The sequence below is a fragment of the Bradysia coprophila genome, chromosome II (genome assembly GCF_014529535.1).
Source record: "Bradysia coprophila strain Holo2 chromosome II, BU_Bcop_v1, whole genome shotgun sequence".
In the NCBI taxonomy this organism is placed as follows: Eukaryota; Metazoa; Arthropoda; class Insecta; order Diptera; family Sciaridae; genus Bradysia; species Bradysia coprophila.
The window spans coordinates 6760568-6782775 of record NC_050735.1 but is presented as its reverse complement, the minus strand read 5'-3'; the positions used below and the strand labels follow the sequence as shown (position 1 = coordinate 6782775).

Below are 22208 nucleotides of genomic sequence, written 5' to 3'. Positions count from 1 at the left end.
TCCTTTCTCCGTTGTAAATGCATCGAAAAAAATGATTCTCTCAATTTTTCATGTTTTTATTTTCTCTATTTTTGCATTTCGGAATCGGTTCTTTTACATGTTGATGCTGACGTTCCATTTCGAGAACGCAACACATATTATAAAATGCTTATTGATAAAGTTCTCACTTATTTGATTAATACAAAATATTTAGGTCAACCAGTTACACAGGGAAAAACATCATTAATTAAACTCTAAAATAAATAAATTTACAAACAAAAAAAATCGTTCAACCTCACACAAAACATCAACTTTACTGTAATCTACACCTACTGCACTAAACTCTACAATACCCAAAAAAAATTATGGTCGAAATTGGAATGTTTCTAATGTTGATAGCAAACAAATGGCGAGCAATCTCTTTTGTGAATGGCTGTATGTATGTCCGACAGGTGATCCGACAGACTTTCACTGACCGAAGGATGTAGCCTGAAAATTACAAAAAAAAACTTAAAATCTGGAGTCCAAGAGTTGCTAAAACACACTTACATTGACAATAGTGTATCGATTTTCTTCTCCATCAGAACCATATCATCGGAACTTTGTTGCAGCATAACTTCACAGAAGACTTTTTTGGCACAGGGCGTATTACTCCAATCTGTTTTCCTAATCTGTTCTTCGAAGCCATACTTTGAATTGCTGGGCAGGTCTTGTTCGATATCTTGTAGCATGGCACCGACATCATCTCTGTTCCACGAATTATCTGCGCTGCGTTTCGATATGAAATGTGTCTTTTCCAACACATTATCACCGGTTGTTTCATCAGATAGTCGCGCTAATCGCACTATTTCGTCCACTGAGTAGTCACCGCTTTCATCGATTACATCGATAACGTCCGGTTGGTTGTCGTATTTATCGTTTTTGTATGAAGCATCTGAAAGTTGGCCACGACGTTTCACTCGTATTACTTGAGCGCCAGCGTTTTCGGGAAACAGACTGAAATCGTCAATTGATCGGCGTAACCGTCTCGACTCATCCTTATTTTCATTTTCCTGTCCCATCACCACATAAACGTTTTCCCCATTCGTAGCGGCTTCGATAGCTCTTTTATGCTCAGCATCCAAGATGTCATCGGTACTAGATCTGCGTAATACATTTCCTTCGAATATTCTTCCAACAGCCATCGCTCCAAGACCTAAAGCAGCTCCGCCAGCCACTAATCCGATAGCAGGCATTATTCCAGAACTAGTTGCAACAACTCCAATTTTATCCTGAGCCTCATCTTCCTTAGAGAATCCTAAGTTTTTGGAAATTTTATGACCAGCTTCCATTAACGGACCAATGACGGGGCGTGTCAGATCATGAACGGTTGTAAAACTATTTTGAAAACTGTCGCGCATTTGTTCAGCAAATCTCATGTAAAACGGCTGTTCCTTCACTTTACGTAAATATCCATAATTGTATGGGTAGGTGTGCGTATTCTTGAAGGAGTGTTTCTCTGGTGGATAATATTCTGAGGTGACCAATGCAGGATCATTTGAATAGGGAAAATTTGCATTCTTAGCGTAGTATTGAACTTTCTTGAATTTCTGTCGACTTTGTGACTCTGGTGGAACCGCTTTAGCTTGTTGAACACCGAGTTCGGGATGAGCATATTCCAGCACTGGAGCATATTCAAGCACTGACGCACGTGTAGCTTTATTTTGTGTGGGTGAATACAGCATTGATGTTGAGTATATTGGATTACCGGGATTCTGTAACATTCTTCGTTGCATTTGAGGGGGATCCTGATAATCTTCGATGCTGGGATCATCATAGTTCCTGGACGATCTACCCGCAAAGTAGTCACGTCGCCTTTCTTTTTCATTTATCTTCTTGATGTAACCAATCAGTTTTGAATTGGCCACTTTAGCATTATCGTATATGGTAAATGGTCCGAACCCACTGTCATATCGTTCACCGTCACCTAGTTCACGCCTCAAATTATCTTCGACACTAAACGGACCGACACTTTCCTGTTCCTTATCGTCAGCAAAATTATCACTTTTTGTGAATGGACCAAATCCTTTACCAGCATCTTTCGTTTTGTCGCTTTTCACATAAACCAATTGTCCATACTCGAGAGATGGTTCTGCCTTTGGTGGCTTGTATCCTTTTTCGTATGGAACTAATTCGCCATTGATAACGCGTGCGTTTCTCCAAGTCGTTTTTTTATCCTGTTCGTCATCTGGTTCTCGTACGCCATGGACAACCGGGATACCATCCGAATCAAAAGACATCACTGATCGACCTCTCTTCACATTTTCACCTTTAACGTAAACTGGCTCTGAACTTATGAATACTGGTGCTGGAACTCTCAGTTGGGCATCGTTTTGTGGAACCTTTGTACTGGCTACGGCTATGTTCACAGGACTACGATCATTTTTTAACGATTCTGCGTCTAAATTGAGAGATCTTGACTTCGTATCAATCTGTTCCACGTGTTTCATAAATGAGTTGATTAAATCCAACGATTGTTGACTGTTAGGTTCAGCGAAACGGTACGGTGATTTTGTGGTTGGAAATGCAAATTGACTTCTGGTTTGTATCGGCTGCCATTGATCCACTCGTTCAAGTTTCGTTGATGGTACGTACGTATCATTTTGTGGCTTATTGTTTTGGTCGGGAAATCGGAAAACTTCGGCTTGTGGAGGAATGTTTGTGGATTTGCCGTCACGTTTTTTCACCAAAATGGTTGCAAATCCACCGTTATTGGACTTCACATTCAACTCTTGCATATCTTCAGGATTGAGACTCTTTGCGACGCGGAGTTGTGTGCGAGTGACTGTTGGCCTGAAGATTTTCGGCTTTTCGTCGGATGCTGCATGGCACAGCACTGACCAGCAGACCAGTAGTAGAAAAGGAATTTTCTGCAAATAATTGAAAAGATGAAATTAGATTTTCGAATCAAATTTGAGTTAAAATAACTTTAAAAATAGAAAATTGGGAAAACATTTCTCTGCCGGCGATCTTCTTATTACAAAGATACGAGAGAAACCGGCACTAGAAATAGATTCAATTAAAGGTATAAGCTATATGTTAATCGTCAAATAATTACAGTAATATCCATAGCAACCACACCGCATTGTATTCAAATTGGTTCAAAATACGTTGTCAAGGAAGTCCCTAATTTCTAGCAAGGCAACAGCCTACATAAATTTCTGTTTTATCGATAAACGGGATTACGGCAATATTTACAAACATTTTAAGTTGTAGTCGCTGTGAAAGTCAGATAGAAAACATGAGCAAACTCGACGATCTATTGGGTAAGAAGAAGGAAATAGTTCCAGTTTTGGATCTATCCAAAACCATTGCTCACACAAAAGAAGAATACAAACGGTTACAGGAACGAATTCCAGACTACAAGATGCGGCCCATTAAGGTGACTCAGGAAATATTTGTTGGGTGAAGAACTTACATTTCGACCAATTTGTTATTCATCCAGGTACGAAGCGACGAAATAAAAATCAAAGACAAAGACTGGGGATTCAAAACGCCCAAAAAAGAGATAAAATATTTGTGCCGACATAATGGCGAACGTGAGCGAGCGTACGTGTATTTAGATCCGATACCCGTGGAAATGCGGCAAGTTGTCATAATGGAACTGTGTGCTGTTCCGATCGATTGGAAAATGTTGACAATATTGAGACCCAAATCGAAAGTTGAGGAGGATTATTACAGCAAGTATAACTGGGAATCCGATTTATATTTATTGAGAAATTAATTTGTTGAACACCTTCAAATTGAAGGATTATTGAATTGGGGAAACTTCAATTGAAAACCGATCTCAAAGACAAACGGGATTACGCATTGAATCCTGCCATCAAAAAAGTGAAAAATAAGTCTGGTGTAGTGGAATCAAGAGTGCTAACTTGTCCTGAATGTAGCGAGGAATATTGTAATGGTAAGTTCAAAGCAGCGAATTTGAATGACAAAATAGTGTTGATTTTAAGACTATTCTGCTTAGTAATCAATAAACTTTCCATATCAACAAGCGTGTTCTTCATTCTACATTCTAAATTCACATTGTTCAATATAAAATCTGCATTTACATTGCTGAAGCGTGAAGCACGTAAAACACAGTACGCGAGTGTTCCCAATTTTTTTTTGTCGAGTGAATACAGCCTTCCCCTTTGGTTCGCAGTTTAACCTTTTGAATACTATTTAAAATAAAACCTATCTTCACTTAGTCAGTGTCAAATTGATCAGAGAGTGTCAGTGTGATCAGAGAGTGTCAGTGCGATTAGAGAGTGTCAGAGTGATCAGAGAGTGTCAGTGTGATTAGAGAGTGTCAGTGTGATCAGAGAGTGTCAGTGTGATCAGAGAGTGTCAGTGCGATTAGAGAGTGTCAGAGTGATCAGAGAGTGTCAGTGTGATTAGAGAGTGTCAGTGTGATCAGAGAGTGTCAGTGTGATCAGAGAGTGTCAGTGTGATTAGAGAGAGTCAGTGTGATTAGAGAGAGTCAGTGTGATTAGATAGTGTCAGTGTGATTAGAGAGTGCCATTACTATCAATTACTAACAAAAATGAGTTGAAAATCTTACCTGTTGCAGGTAACTTTGTCTCCAGGTAATATACTGTAACTGTAGACAAAGTTACCTGCAACAGGTAAGATTTTCAAATAATTTTTGTTTGTTTAAACTCGATAAATTGTTATTGGTAGTGTACTCGAGCGAAATCCGCCCGGATGAGAGTGCTAGTGTCAAAATTAAAATTTCGAAGCTCGTACTACATGGTACTATTTTCTTAGATTACTGCACATTATCTTTCCATTGACTGACTTTTCGGCGTGGGGTAATTTGGAACACCATACAATCTGATGGTGTGCCAGATTCACTTCTAAGGAGCGAATCTGGCAGAGTCATAACTTTTCGTTACATGTAGTAAAAACACGCATACTATGATCGCGTTTGCTAGATTCCCCGATGCCGACTTTTTGTAGGGTGTGTACATTAGTGTCCGGACATCTATTGTTCTTTCATTGACAATTTTTTTTATGAATAGAAGAAGAATTGGTGTACGACGTTTGGTACATGTCCGGACACTCGTGCCGCCACCCTCTAGTCCTAAAAAGATATTATTTTCATCTATTCATTACAGGCAGAGGCTGTTGTGACTTCAACTACGACCTATACACTCGAATCGTTCCGAAACCACCGCCCAAACCGAAACCAACAACTGTCGACGGATCAAAGGCATTAGGTGGCAAAAAGAAAATCAAAAGCGGCAAATTTGACAAAAAGAAAGGCAAACGGGAACGCAGTAAAAGTCCGCCGAAGAAGAAGAAAAATTGACGTTCTGGCTTCTTGATTTCATTGCAAGCGCAGCGCGAAGCGCTGCGCTCTTAATACATGACTTCACAACAATCTAAAAAACGATGCCCGAAGGGCATCGTCGTTTTTAAAAATCTAAAAAGTAGGTAGAAGTGTTTTTTAGGTTGGAGAGATGGGAAAAAGTCGAGTTCGGACCTAGGTTAGGACTGAGGCCGTACCTCGGACCTAATGATGTTATCATTGATTTCGGTAGTGCTTTTGATGCTGATTCAGGAAATGTGGGTCAAATTTTTTTTTATGCGTCGCTTGGCCGCTAGGTGGCTTCAAAGTCGGAATTTTTGAAAGTTAAAATAGCTGTCATTTCGCGTAAAATCAGTGGATTGGCGTGATAGTTGCGTCTAAAGGGTTTTTGAGGTCGGCGCTTCCAATAGAACACATTTGAGAGCCGCCAGAAGCCTGTGAGCTGCCGCAAATAGCAAAAGACTGCTTTTTCTGACAGTTTTTCTCGATTTTCTCCAAAATTTGTCGATGGATTTTTTTGATATGTACATTAATCGATAGCCACTGGAAATACCTATCGATTGATGTGCATATCAAAAAAATCGTCGGAAGCGTTTTTGAGAAATGTCGAAAAATGTGCCAAAACATAGCAACAACTTCGACGTTGGTACGGCGACAAGATGGCGTCGTAGAGTTTTGGTTTCTTTGGAGAAAAGGTTCACACAAGAAAGTTGAGGGGGGTCCCAGAACAAATTTTTGATGGCCGAGGTCAGTAGACCGATTTGAGATTTTAAGTCACTCGATGTTCCAAGAGTCTCAATGTGCGGCACCAAAATTTCATTTTACAGCAGAGATCTTTATGTCACTTGGATTTTTTATACAACAATAAATATCATCATAACGCATCGATTCTAAGGCAAAAATCTATTTCCCAAAGTTTGGACCGTCAAACTAATCTAATGTAAACAGTTGATGCTGGATCATTTTCCTAAAAGAATTCGAAAATTTCAATCAGTGCATCTTTCGATGCATGTTTATGAATTAAATTACCTGCTTAAAGATAAGGCCTATCAATTCCACAACATTTCGTCATCAAACACTAAATATTTGATATATTAAAATATTTGAGTTTTGATTCCAACTCTTACTTACAGAATTCCATTAATACAACGAACCATTTTGTAAACATCAACAATGTTTTTCATTTCGCTTTCTCAATACGTCAAAATGGCAGTACTGAACGTACTAGATCAAGAGGTGTAACAAATCGTTTGTTTTTTGTGAGCGCTAAAATTCGAAAAAGGTCATAAGTTCACATGCAACGGGGTACTGATTGATTGCTTTACTGTTTTGCCATTCAATACGTTTAAGTTGACGTACACAAAATTAAAATTTCTAATTTTTAAATCTAATGTAAAAAACATCAAATTTTTACGGTAATTTGCTGTACATCGATTACACGGGATCGCTATGTCGATTGCAAATTGTTTGACACCATCTATTTTACTACACTTTCAATAATTTTAAAGTGAAATATTTGCTTCGGTTCAACTGAATTCATCCTTTTACGAATTGTCATAGGAAAACAGTTTTGCCTTTAAAAATTTGGAACAAATAGATTGTTTCGTGGATTGATCTAAATTTTAAATAATCTTTTGCGACGTTCGAACGGATCTTAAATAAATGGCCACGTTACCCCGTTACATGGCGAAGGAATCGCATCGGCTATTAGTGTAAAACTTCTTGAACCAATTTTCCGAAGATTAAGAATTTTCAGTCAATTTTTTAAAAGAAAGAATCATGGCCTTCGTGCGTCCATTTTCTCTTTCATTTTCAATCTTCAACGGAGTCACTATGTAAAACGTCGTTAATGGTTAGGACTCTAAATTATGGAGCGGTTATCCAAAGAAAGAAACGCGGGTGGGTGACACACTAGATCTAATGATAATTATTGCTGATTTCAATACAAATAATTTACCTACCGAGATGATTAGCGTCGCCGTGATGATGGATTGAATTTTATTTTTATGTAAAATCGCCAAACGATCCTATCCAAAAGTAGATTATAAGTATTGAAGGATTAATTTAAATAGATTATGCAAACTGTAGTTTCTGCACTGGGTCAGTAATGCAAGAGTGTCTGCATTAAAGTTTTTCTCAAACGATTTATCTAACTCATGAAGAAAACCTAGGATGATGGTTAAGCAGCTTTAGCTGCTTAAGATGTGCCTCCTTTTGAGTTTACAACTTTGTTTGGATCATCAGCAGCGAATGAGATATATAAGAGACTAGTTTTGCATAATTATATCAAGAACTTTCATAATGAATCTGAGACTCATTTGTATACATGAAGCGCAATTTGTACTAAAGACAATTGAAATTGTTTAATTAATTGAGCTTTTAAAGTGATGTATGAATTTTCTCTTTCGGTTTATTAATGCTCATGCGGTAGAGTGTGTTTTTTTTCTTCCAGCACACACCGTACACACATTTAAACAATTAATTTAAAAAATTATTCACGGCAATGTGATATATTCAAGATATATCATTTCAATCGGATATAATTACGGTAATTACTTTAAATGGCACGAAAAAGAAAATTATAAAAATCTTGTCTTAATTATACGGTTACGTACGAAAATGTAACTCCATCCATAGTATTCTGAACTGAACGCACCCATCTCACGGGTATTATTACAATAATCTTTATGAATGAAAATATTTATTGATAAATGAATGAATTGTGTGTACACACAACAGACTACGCTACGCTATCCATATTAAATATATTTTCACAGATTGTTGTTATACAGACACAGCTTTTTGGGTTTTAATAAAATTATAAGTTTTTAAAATGAAATTAACTCGACATAATTTTAGCATTAAATTTCACTTATTGTTTTCGTGTTAAGCGTTTCTAATAATTGAATAATTAACCAATTGACTGTAATATCAAAATTGGTGCCATTAAATGGAGAGAATTCAATTAAATTTTGTGCGAAAATTCAGAGACCTATTCAGAACAATTCACCGGCGACTGGCATATAAATTGAATTTCAAACTCAGAAACTAATTTACAATCACAATTACACACTTGCCATGAATAGTGTTAATTAACAGAACGTGAGCGATCCTTCGAATTGTTCCATTTATTGGCAGGCTTATCAACACTTCTGGTACTTCATTTGTTCCAGACTTTTTCAAGAATGACGCAAAATCTTCTACTTCATTTCTTAAAATGTATGTTTGATATATTATAAGATAGAATTACTCAATGCTCTGTACTCGCTTATTCTTATTGTCTTTATCAAGAACAGATGATGCAGCCGTCTGGTAATTCTATGCAACTTCTTGTGCCTTGGTTCTTGGTTGTACGAATAAAACCTGCCTGATGCTTTTAAACGTTATTTTCTCTCTGCTTTTTTGTATTGTCTAATTTCTTGTTCTTTTTATCGTGTATTGTAAAGTTTGAACAAGAAAATGTCAGGGGCATGTTGCCAATTGATGAAAGAAATGAAGATAAAAAATAATAGTTTTCATCCTCGAATCAGAAAGAACAGAAAGAAGGCGCATAGATGACTTATACAGTCACCCGAAAATCGAAGTCCACGAACTTAGAAGAGAATTTTCTGTGTACTAAAAATTTGTATGAAAAAATCTACTGTGAACCTAGGGACACACACAACTCCAAAACCGAGTATTGGAACAAAATTCCTTTTATGCTCAAATGCCTTAGAATCACACGGGAAAATATTATTTCAAAACAACAAAAAAACATGACAAACCGAAAGTATGAATCCCAGCATTTAGATTTACTAAATCTTTGTACATCAATTTGTGTTGACTCTCAGCATAGGCTCAAAATTGGTATTTTTGGAAATTTAATTCTCAAAAACTCCGAAAAATTACGAATTCTTTTTTTTTCGAAATATTTTTTAGACTTTTTCCTAACTAGTGTTGAAATATCGGGACTAATATCGTTTAGGAAAAACGTGGTTCGTAACTTATGCTAAAAGATCGCCTCCGGCTCGAACTGGAAACCTCTCATTCGCTAAATAAGCATTTTTGCATGCGTTGGGAAAATAACTATTTCGAAGTTTTGAGTATTCAGAGTATTCAGACCCAGCATCATCAAAAATGAGTCATGATCATACAGTCGGAGGCAGTAAAATTTCAGCATAAATATATTTCAGCTGTTTTTCAGCTGATATGCACACATACAAAAACTGTTTATACGGTTGAAGCTGCTGCTCTCACGCGCGTGGTAGTGGTAAAACCGAATATATAAACAGTTTGGATTGTTTGTGTGGATCAGCCGAAAAACAGCTGAAGAAAATTCATACTGAAATTTTACTGTATCTGTTACATATTTTGCTTTGTTTACTTATCAGCTTGACGGCTCTCTCACGGAGTACTTGTTATTAAGTGGAAACCATACTTAACTGTAGTTTAAATTCTTGCCAATTTATTTCGAGAATGTAATGAGTTTCCATTCTCAAAACTAGGCTCTGATATTAGTGATAAAAGAAGATAAAATCTTAGGTACTTCTATTATCCAATTACCAGCATCTAAATCTATCAAACTAAGGTTGTTAGTCACTCGTTGTCGGCAACTTAATTGAAGATTCAATTTAAATGGCGTAATTAATAAAGCTCAAATTGTAGTTTATTAACCATATGCATTGCGAAATTCAAAAATCAATTTACACTTCTGCGACAATCTCTATAATTTAAAATTCAGCAAACCTTTTTCCATCGCAAATTAATTTCTGATTTACAAGTCTTACATAAAACTATTTAATTATATTCACGATCGGAAGCTGATAGATACACCTCACCTTAGGTGGATATAGTTACATCTTTATTTGTAGAAAGTTATGAATAGATTTTTTTTACCTTTTATTGCATGAGGTATAAGATGTTACCCGCTATTATTTTATGCATATAAAAAAACAACAGAGAATTGGTGTGATGAGGTGTGTTTACTTATGCGAAAATGCAAATTGAATTGAGTATTGACTAATGTGTCACATCAACATGGTAATAAAAAAAAATTGCTGAGAAAACGACGACACAGCTTAATATACAACGATGTCGCGTTAATTTAATGGCAAATTTTTCTCCAGCGAATGTACGATACTAAATTTTGCTGGTATACTTAGAAGCACTTGATGTTTAAAAAAAAATTGATTTCAACGAAATTTCTTTGATCTACATTTTTTGTGTGAAACTGTTAGTTGGACTTGAAAAATTTTCCTCAATAGGAGACCGACCGACCGAAGCAAGAAAATTGACCGTGTATCGTTACATCCCTCCTTCCTATATCACATAAAAGCTATTTACGTGGAACAGGTCACGTTTCCCTTGATCTGAAACTGAAATTCACGTTGACTTGAAAATATCTGGGACTGAAGCGCTGAACTGAACTGACCTGAATTTACCGGAAATCTGTAGTCCAGAAAAAAAAATCACGTAAATCTGGACAGTTTTGGGGTATACTTGAAAAAATCCCAGATATCTGAAGTCTGACCTGATGTAACCTGAGTTTTTATTGATCTTCAGATTTCAGGTAGATCTGACATGTTCCGAGCCTTATACGTGACCAGACTTAATTAACTTGAATGTTGTTACATATAGAACCAAAGCTCGAAACCCGAATATAATAGTACTAGGTATCGGGTTCAGGTCAGGTTCTTTTATTTAAATTATCTTCCAGATTCGAGCCTTTAGGTCAAAGTTCTAATCGGGTGATTTTGAATAGATTCGGTGTTGTGCCGTAAATGTAAAAGAATCGTATTTTACTTGGAACACTAACAAAACAGACCCAGATAACCTAAAATAGTTGCCACAACTGTAGTTCTCCATACAAAAATACAGCGTGGACATATGATGTAAATTACCTGAAGACAAAGCTACCTGAAACGGGTACGAATTTCCAGTGAAAAAAGTCCTAATATTTCTATGGAAGCCGGCTGTCTTCAGCCGGCTGTATCACTCTAGCCCTAGCTGTCGGCGAACACGTTGGCATCAAATATGCAGCTAACGCGCCTAAGACTTGATTTCCACTTATCAAAATGTACTCCGTGTGTGAGACAAAATTGGATTTTTTTCAATTTTTGGGTTGTTTACTTGACAGCTCACTGTCTAACTACTCTCACACGGAGTACTTTTTGTTGAGTGGAAACCGTATTTAACCCAGAGCTCATTTTTGACGATATTGTCGATAACATAGCGTCCATAATCATTAACATATATAGTGTCTATACCACTATTTGCAGGATGTTCGCCTTCTTGGAACAAATCAATCACCTGTTTCCTATCACAGGTGATTTTATGAATCATCGTTAATAAAACTGTGAAAAGACCGATGTTTATATGCAGATAATGGTAAAATGTATTTATCGGTGTTTACGATTCATCATCAAAGAGTGGACCTACGCGTATAATATAACAATAATAATAAATTTTTGTGAAAGTTGCAACGTTATCCAATGAAAATGAAAAGAGAAAAGATATGAATTGCATATCACATCACGTATTTTTAATCATGTATTTTAATGCTGTGTGGTATGCATCTATATATTCATATATATACATGGTACAGTATTTATTTGAACGGTATAACGACATAAGCCGAACATTTTATTATATTTTATTGGAATTACAATACCAACAATTTATTCGTAATATTTGTTGTGTACATATAAGCCATCAGCGGTGCACAATATAAAAAAATTCTCCATAAAAAATATTATTTATGAGACCTGAACATTAAATGTTTTGATGAACAAGTGCATTTTGTATAACACTGATTGCATTGCATGTATATACGACTTAATGCATACAAGAATTTCGTGAGAAATGTGGTAAATCGATGAAAACAAATTGTTTGAAAAGTAAAGTTGATCACTTAAGGATTAAATATTTTTGTAATTCTGAAACCAATTCTAAATGACCATCTACAACTGGCAGACTAGCATTTAATTCCATAACATCAACATCTTAGTTAAGAAACAGTAGGGAGATTAGATATTAGTTGCAAAACAATAGAAAAGTAGATCAGACTACCTAGACATTGACCTGTCTCGAAAATAAATTGGAATGCTGAACAGAACCGGTAGATTTTCTCTTCTTATTAGCAGACACTCTTCTCATATTCTTTGACCCATGAATATTACTGCTTAGAACAGTGTTACGCTATAATGGTAAAGCCGCACATATATTGTGTCACGCTCTTTCGCACAAATGTTATATTTAAAAATTGAGACAAAAAATGGTTGAGCTATAATCGAAGTACTAGATTGAGATGAAAGTGGTGCGATCAGTTTGTGTTGTTCTACGTAATTTAGCTGGGATCGTAAATTTTATATTGACTGTTGGAGTTCAATTTATAATAACTTATGCACAGTGATGGAACATAGTGGTCTAAATGAACTCGATGATAAAGTAGTAGCCTTAGTTGAAGACGGAAAAGATTCTTCACTTCTCAATAAACACTGGAAGGTGCAAAGTTGTGTTTCATTGGGAGTCCAGATATCTAATGATATCTGACCATTATCAACCTCTGCCAACATTGACTCCTCCATCGACTTAGACGAAGATGCTCTGCGTGTCAAAATATTAACATGGAAAATTCACTGAACTGTTCAAATTTTGCTGCCAGCTGCATTCGTAACCTATTCTTTCAGAACCTAGAAATTTAGTACTTTTATTTCGAATGTTGTATTGCTTCAGTTAATCCGAACATTTTGTTTGAAATAATTTTAGTGCACGAGAACTTGCAAGACATGAGAATTTTTGTTGTAAGTGCCCGAATGAGATTTGAAGCCGAATGATTTGAAGCGATCGCAGAACGCTTGCCTTATACCCAAGAGGTCTGGTGTTCAAATCTCATTCGGGCGCTTGCAACTAAAATTTTATTTCCAAATATCAATTTAGTTTCTCATGTCTTGCAGTCTTAAAATCTTATTTCCATTCCAAATTTAAATCTATAGTTTCTCATGTCTTACAGTCTTCATGCACTAAAATTAGTACTTTTAATCTAAAAAGTTTAGCTTAGTAACATAAGTCAATAAGTCTGTAGATTTTGTGGAAGTTATGGAATTTGTCAAACTGTTACGAACGGCTATGTGATCTGTTATCCATAACAATTTCAGGAATAAACACTATTCATGCTATTCTTCATTTTTTAAATGCTGCTATTCACAGAGTGTCCAGCCCGTGGGAATGAACGACAAGCTCTGACTAGTGCGATCTTACATATCAAAAAGTAGGCTTAGAGAACTGATGTAAAAGATTTGAAGTCAATATCTGGGAAATACTTAGATAAAATGAAGTAAAAGATCCTAAAGTAAAACTACTGAAATGCTTTCCGCCAGTGAAAGATTCAAAAAGGTAGCCTAGTTGTACTTTTCGACACTAGTGCTATGCTGAATTATGTAATTGGCAGTACTAATTCTAGTGTGAATGACAACTACATTTCGTCACTGTAATACATGCTTTTTGCAGAGGAAATAGTACATTGAATGACAGGGGCGAAAGTAAAAAAATTCAACCGTGTGCGAGAGTTGGAGCCCGCGCCGAAGGCAAGGGCTCTAATCGCACAGGTTGAATTTTTTTATTTTTGCCCCGAGTCGTTCATACTATTTTTTTTGATACCAACATTGAAAATTGATACGTATCGCAAACATCGCAACAAAATGTTGAAAAAAAAGGCATTTAGCCAGAAAATGCGGGGGTCCAGGGGGCGGCAGCCCCCTGGTATATGAAAAATTTAATAATTTAGCCATCACAACAATAACACACACAAAAATTAAGATATAACTAACAAATCATTCAGTAACAAAAAGTATCAACTTTGTATGCTAATTTCAATAAGAACACTGGCGCACAGTGTTTTACAATTTTGATCAAAGTATTCTGCATAATATGAGCGGATTTTGTTGACAACTCGACTCATTTCTCTCATTTTCTGTGACGTCAGTCACTTTCGCTGTTCGTTCAGTTGCGTTCGCTCTTCGTTAAGTACTTTCTCCCCGTGGGATGCATTTTTTTACTTTCGCCCCTCATATGCGGGGCGAAAGTATCATTTTTCAATGTTGGTATCAAAAAATAGTTATTTGTGTATCTGTTTTGGACGATTGTTTTTAGGCAATTTCGCTTGTTGTAGCCCGAACGAAGTGAGGGCTACATGCGAAAGTGCCTAAAATCAATCGTCCAAAACAGATACACAAAAAAAATTTCATGCTTCGGGGCCGAAAATGAGGGCAATTTTTCGAATTTTCTCGGGTTTCCGGCCCTCTGCATGAAAACTCACATGTGCACCTGTTTGGGACGGTTGATTTAAGGCACTTTCGCTTGTAGACCTCACTTCGTTCGGCCTACAATCCGCGAAATTGCCTAAAATCAATCGTCCAAAACAGGTACACAAATGACTATTTCATGTAAGGGGTCGAAAACCTGAGAAAAATATCGAAACTCCCTCATTTTCGGCCCCGACACATGAAAACAGTATTTATTTTCTGGTATAATCTTTCATACAAATCAAATAGTGTAAAGTGGAATTTTCGGAATTGTTGACACAAATCGTGACTATTGGTCGGATTTTTCCTCATTCGTTGAAATGTTTTTTACAGGACCAACGTTCGAATTTATTAGAAAGAGTTATTATTTATGATTCCTTCAATCTGCACTGTTTAGCTACACCTGTGCTGTGAGTATTCATTGGTTCGTGTACAAGTTAAATGTAATATGTAAATTCTAAATCATCGGCGTGAAGAAACTTTCGAGATGTAGATTTTGCACAATTTTTTGTTAAACAAATTTTTCGCTGAAAATTCACTCTCATGATATGCGTTTTATGAAACATAATCTGCACATTGCGAATATAAAAAAAAATTGTTAACCTTTTTTCAACTTCTCGATGACACAAAAGATTTATATCGGCAAGACTTTAATTTATTCACGGTGTACAATCATCAGTTTTGTTTGCATATAAATATACGAACGAATCATTTTTTATAATACACACACGTATATTTGCTGCAGACCTGTTCGTCTCATGTCATATAAATAAAAAGAAAGTGAGAGTTGGTTTAAATAAATGGTAAAGAAGTCTTTGCAATTTTTGTTGTTTAAATATTTTGATGATGGGTGGTAACACAAGAGTGATGATTGATGATAATTTAATAGTTATGAAACCCGGTAAAAGACATTTAAACTTTACATTGATGTTCAATTTACATTAAAAAAAATTAAAAAACAACAAACTACAATACATTCTGTGTTCAAACAACCGTGCATAACATCAGTACACGCTAATTAATAAGACAACAAATTGCTGCAAATAAATTAAATTAAAGTAAAAGAAAAAAAAATTAATTATTCACTTACCATTTTGTTTCTATCTTGTAGAAACTGTCGTGTTGTATTATGACGCTCAATTTCACAGACGATAGGTTGAAAAAAAAATCTGCCAAGCTCTAATTAATCCACAGTGAAATTCATGTACAGATCTAATAAAATGTTTTCTTTTTTTCTATTTATTCTTCTAATTTAACATTCACTCTTTAAATATTTAATTATTTATGGCCGGTTTTCAAATAAGCGCTGAAATTATTCAATATTATTCGTTGAGATGCAGAATTCAAAATAATTTTAGTCTCATCACTGAAGTTGGATTTTTTATTCGCTGTCAATGAATGAATGATTGGTAAGTAATTTTTCCACCTAATGTGACATCAATTTGTGTTACATTGTACGCATCATCTTCTCATGCCAGGAATGGGGGCACTAAACATACGTACAACCACAATTAAGTTTAAACTAAACTAGATCGTGTGCCCAAAAAAAAAAAAAAAACGTTAATCACTGAGTAGCACTGTACAATAATTCTGCGACATGCCAAAGGATTGCCGGAGGCGATCTATGGATTCAAAGTCATAAGGAAACATGTGAATAAAGAAAAATGAAACTGCATTAATTCAGCTTCATTCTGAAGTATCAAAAAAATTCAATTGAAGTTGTCAGACTATTGGAAACGAAGTCAAATCAATGAAATTTCATTTTCCCTAAAATTCACTAGTTGGACTACATGGCCACTTTTAAGGTTTTTGACTTTTTACACACTTTTTTTTAAATGCCCTACAAAAAAGTGTGTAATTACCTTTTTGCGATTACACACTTTTTCTGAAATTACCAAAAACGTTTTTATTTTGTAATGAAACACTTTAATCTTTTTTTACGAATTTTGTAATTTATTGAAAACTGTCAGCACGAGTCTTGCTGCACGACCCTTTCAAATACCTTTAAAATGAGCTATTACATGAAAAAATTGCATGTGATTTACTCTAAAAAAGTGGTTTTTCAACTCAAAAATTCCTAAAAAAAATCGGACATAGGCGAATATAGGATCTTATATATTCTGGGAAAAATATTTTCTTTTTGAAATGATCCATAGGTTCTGGAGGCATGTACGAAAACTCGAAATTTTTCACAAAAATCGCCCGTGCAAGTTTATATTAACTTAAAAAAAATAGTTTGTGGAGTCTTTATTGTTGGAAAATGTTGAGTTGTTGCAAGTAGTAATTCGGTCTGGATAAAAAGTTAAAATCGACTCCAGACACTTTCAGTACAAAAAAAGTTGCAACAGATTCCAGGGGCGCTTTTTTTGAAAGATATTGAGCCTCAATAATATATTCTAGAACAAACTATGCAGAAAAAATGGGTCTCCGGGCTGCGCAGACCTAATTTGTACAAATTGAAAATTACTTTGGTTAGAGTAGGCGGCTATAGTTATACATCTATTTGTCTTTTACTATTCAATGTATTATGTAATTTTGTACAAATGATCGTTGCGCTGCCCGGAGACCTATTTTTTCGGCGTAGTTTGTTCTAGAAAATTTTATTAAGGCTCAATATCTTTCAGAAAATACATGCGCCCCTGGAATCGGTTGCAAATTTTTTTGGACTTTTTTTTACGATTATCGCGAATTTAATACCCTTAAACAGGTAAATTGCCAATATTTTCTTATGAAATTGAGCTTGTACGGTTTCATTAGAAAAGCACGGGATACGACTAAATAAAACAGGTTGACTTGGTCATAAAAAAACTTCACTCACAAGTGTTTAGTAGGAGTCAGAGTTCATGAAGGTCGCTTTATACCACAAAATTGGTCGAAATTGAAAAAAGATCCGGCTGTGATAATTTATTTTCTTCATAGCAATAATAGTGGGGCCCTAATAGACCAATTCCAGGAAAAAAATCTCATGTGTAAATACTTTGACTAAAAGTTGGTTCAAGCTCACAGTGGCTGGTCTTTTTTATGTGAAAATCAATTCTCAGTTTTGGAAAAAAGTGTGTAATTACAAATTTTTTGTGCAAACATAAAAGTGTGTAAAATACACACTTTTAAAAAGTTTTTACACACAATGTGTAAAATACACGCTTAAAAGTGGCCATGGTTGGACATGTCCCTTTCTGCATTTAGGTATTCAGTTGGTTTGCTGGCGGATTTAACATGTCGTGGTAAAATTATCATCGAAAGTAGTTATTTATTAATCGAGCGGAGCAAATAGGCAATTCAAACAAGAGCGATGATTGGAATTTTCTATTTCTCCCAGAGGTGTGAACACAACGTTTTTTATATGTGCGAGATGTTATTTAGCGTTTTTCTCCACGAACCAAACAACATCAATTAATCATACCATTTTTAAAAACATAAAAAAATGACAGTTCAAGTGAGAAAAGTTCTATTTTCTCCACACGGATTAAAAAGTGCTGCACTTTACCCACTAGAAATGTCATTTGCTCAATTGTCAATAAAACGCAACTGTCTTATGGCCTACACCGCACATATCAAAAAAATAAAATTTTTAAGTTGTTCAAGAACACTATTCCTAACTAGTTTTAAAATATCGCGACTGCGTCATGTATTTCCGACGTCGTTTAGCAAAAATGGTGTGCCTAACTTACGCTGAAAGTATTTTTTAACGACGATTCCAGAACTCGCCTCCAGCGTTAGGAAAATAATTTTTACCACCACACGGAAAATTTCAGCTCTTTATGCAACTCGAGCACTCGAGGAAAAAGTTTTTTTTTGTGAGGAGTGAGACTCCAACTGGAATCAGACAGATCTCAATTTTATCTTTCATTCGATAGATAAAATTTCATTATATTTTCGGTTGGCAAGAATCATTTCAGTTTTCTGCTTATAATAGTGTAGCGAAGTGCAATGTTCATCGCCTATAATTTAAAATTTCAATTCATCTACCATGACGTAGCAGGTCTTATTGAAATGATGGAAACTCTGAAAAGAAGCCTCAACTAATTATGGACCCCATATCCCATATATGAATTCTGTATATATACGAAATTCCATGATATGTAAATTTTTATTCTAAAAATTAATTTTAATCTGAGATGTGTATAACCTACCATAATGTGAATATAGTGCGGGTTAACATTGAATATCTATCTATTTTAACCTTGAACTGATGGTATATCTGGTTGTGCATTGGGCTCTCTCGCTCCATGCAAGATGAGTAAACGTTATGTGTCTATAACATATTTCAAGTTGTCTGTTATCTAAAATAGGTAGTGAAGGACGCCCATTTATTATGTTAATTGACAAATATAAATATCATTTTGGAATTTCTGAACAATATTTCGGATGAATATAAATTGTGGAAAAAATAACAAAAAAATTCTGAAGAAGACTCAGAATGAGGTCAATTGTGTATACACGTTTCAGATGTAAGCATTCGATGATTACGAAAGTGAAAAACAATCAATTTAAATAGTTCATGTGCGTTACCACCTTTTCAGATTCAATGTTCAAGCACATTTTCTGTATAATATGGCTTTATGCTGCTTAGGTTCTACCTTGAGTTGGTGATAACAGAAGTGTGTTATTTGCATTTTGTGAATGATGAAATCTTTATAAAATTGAGTTCGTTGTGAATGCTGTGCCTACCTTGTATTTTATTAGTTTTATGTTTATTGTTATTATAATCGAGCTAGTTTTTAAACGGATATTCTAGTTAGAAATTCGTTCTTGCTGAAACAGACGAATTAAATAATTATAATTTCATATCGACAAAACTGACAAATTGCGAATTACTACAAAATCTAGGTGATACTATGACTCTGGACCTGGAGGACTCATTACTCAAGCTGTAAAGAATTAATAAAAATGTTACTTATACGCAGCATTACTAATGAATAGCCACAACGCACTTCAAGCAAAAGTGCTATGAATGACAGCTGCCAAATAGAGTACTATTTTGTATGAAATATTATCCCCACTCTTGTTACAGTGTAAAATTTTGTATGGAGCACTGTCAAGTTTCAGTACTCTATTGAGAGTACCACTTTTGCTTGAAATGCGTTGCAAGCCACCATTTATAAGGTTTCGGACAATTATGTGGCATATACCGGGAATTGATTCGAATCAACTGAGAATTCTCAGTGGTGGTACTTCTAACGTTGCAGATTGACAACGTCCTTTGGCAACAAGAAGTCAGAAGTAAAGAGCAAATGCTCAAAATTGTAGTCCTTACAATTAATAAACATTAGTGCTGTCTCAGGATGTGAAGTCTTTGTAAAAGAAGACATTTACAAACACTTGCTAGGTAGTCTTTTAGAAGAGACTTTGATAGTATTACATAGAACGGCTGGCTGGGCAGGCTTTTAATAATAATAGAGTTAAGTCCGATTTAAGGTTATTATTAATCTGTTACCGCCCGAGCGGCGATAAAAATAAGGAATAATCTCTGCTTAACACCGGCTTATATTTAAAAACTTATGTTAAAAGTAATGAAGTAATAGATTTTATATATCAATATTTTGAGCATACTTAGAACGAAAGTAGTAAAATATTCGATACTAATGTAGTGAAATGCCAGCACTTATGTCTTTATTAAGAATTTCGTTAGAAATGATTACTTTATAAAGTCTACCATAACATTGAGTAATGAGATGGGACAAACAACATAAATTGCCAAAACATAAAAAGTCGTTACCCTCTCGGAATGTTACTCATCAATTTGTAAATTGTGCACTGCTATCGAACTTATTAAATAATATAACTCAAATTATTGTCGGCATCCAAACCATTCAGCCATCATACATAACTTCGTTATGTTATCAAAAATGAATGTCGTCATTTAGAGCTCAGTGCTATACGTGAAAAGCGAAATTAATTTCGAGAACCATTAAAAAAGCATATATGTATAAAGGTGCATTAACAGAAAATATTCAAAAAGAACTTCCATATGAATCACATTTAAAATGTAAATTCATTTTAATCTATCAACATTTATAAAACATTATACATGCTTTGGATACACGTATCAAAGCGTTTAAAATCCAACTTCAACTTCAAAAGACGTTGAACTATATTTTTTTTTTCAATTTCACTTTATACATAAGGTTATTCGATTCACTTTTACTTGTTAAATATTTTTTAGAAATTTTTTTTTCTTTTTTTAATCGTGATTGTCTCATGATCATAAGCGCATGAAAAGTTTCTTCGGTTTATTTATTTATTTTTTTCCTTCTTCTTCTTCAAATAATCACTTCAACCATTTAAAGGGTCAACCAATAGATTGAATTTATTTTTTGTTTCAGATTTGTGATGTGATTGATTTGAAAAATAATTCGATAAAATAAACTGAGGTATTACCAAGGAGAAGAACTCACTTAACTAAACTTTTTTTAAAATTATTTGCAGATTTATATGGTGTTCGCGTCTGTTAAATTTTACCGCACAGGTTATATGTTTGTTGTTCCATCGATTAAGACCGACTGACTGGCTGGTTGAGTTACTTTAGTCAGAAACTGTGAATGAATTTTTTTTCTTTCGTACATTTAAAAAAACCACATCACCACTCCAGTAATACTAAACTGACTTTGAGACACCATGAATAAATACTGATGAAGCTCGTTGTTGTAGTTTTTTTTTCTTTTTAAATTTTACTTTACCGGCCATTGTATATATGCGTATCTATATATTGGTGAATCGATGTGATTGCATTTTACATTCCATTGACTGTTTTCTCCACACTCTTTCGCTTTCCTTAAGGTTAAGATGATAAACGATTTGTTGCTTGGCGGTTGTATTTTTCGCGAATTAATCGGAAGTATGTGTAGAGCACGATAGATATGAACAGACATTGCACACTATATAACTATATATAACAGATATTATACATACGTTATTGGTCGTCTATAATGTTCAATGAAAAATATGTGTATACGGAGAGGAGATAGAAATATAAGAAAAAATCGACTGACGAAAGAAATTTATTAATAAGAAAAATAGTAATAAAAGGTAAAAGTAATTTTATTAATTTGCTGCATCGTTTGATAAGGTGATGATTATGATCATTTCGTGTGGCTGAGCGTAGTGAGTGTTTCGATAAAGTATAGATATTGGCTTGTTTTGTATGCATGTGGTGTACATATCATAGACTATGAATGCCATATTGATGTGAAGACTTTAAATGGATTTTTTTTCGTTGAGTTTTTTTTTTTGCCTCTCGTATCCACTTACTGATATTTAATGAATAGTAAATAATGCTCGAACGATCAATTTGTGATAAATTTTTTATAAATGAGATTCGTTTAGAAAGAAACGAAATTTGTCACACCTTAATAGAAATATATTTTAATATTAAAAATCGAAATGTCTTCTGTGTGTATCATAAACATATATAAATGCAAATTGTTATATCTGAGACATTAATCTTCGGTAACCCATTTTTGATATGTCTTCTGCATTTCAGATGGTTCAGCCAGCCCAGCCAACATGTCTATTTAATATGTACCTTTTTTTTACCAGCAGTCGCGGTACAATGAATGTTCGTTTGAACATTATTTTTTTCTCGTGTGGTTCATAAAAATTGGAAGTCGAAAATT

General features: G+C 34.8%; 2 protein-coding genes across 2 annotated transcripts; one reads left to right on the top strand and one right to left on the bottom strand.

Annotated features, from left to right (window-relative positions):
• Nucleotides 1-40: 40 nt before the first annotated feature.
• LOC119069726 lies at nucleotides 41-21197 on the bottom strand. Its single transcript, XM_037173854.1, has 4 exons — nucleotides 20974-21197; nucleotides 15683-15898; nucleotides 529-2888; nucleotides 41-468 (listed from the first exon to the last, which is right to left on the bottom strand). The coding sequence occupies exons 2-4, from the start codon at nucleotides 15683-15685 to the stop codon at nucleotides 366-368; spliced, it is 2466 nt and encodes an 821-aa protein (XP_037029749.1). The 5' UTR covers nucleotides 15686-15898; nucleotides 20974-21197; the 3' UTR covers nucleotides 41-365.
• On the top strand, nucleotides 3210-5311 carry LOC119074238. Its single transcript, XM_037180265.1, has 4 exons — nucleotides 3210-3400; nucleotides 3464-3702; nucleotides 3768-3922; nucleotides 5118-5311. Exons 1-4 carry the CDS (start codon nucleotides 3260-3262, stop codon nucleotides 5309-5311), a joined length of 729 nt encoding a protein of 242 aa, XP_037036160.1. The 5' UTR covers nucleotides 3210-3259.
• Nucleotides 21198-22208: the final 1011 nt, after the last annotated feature.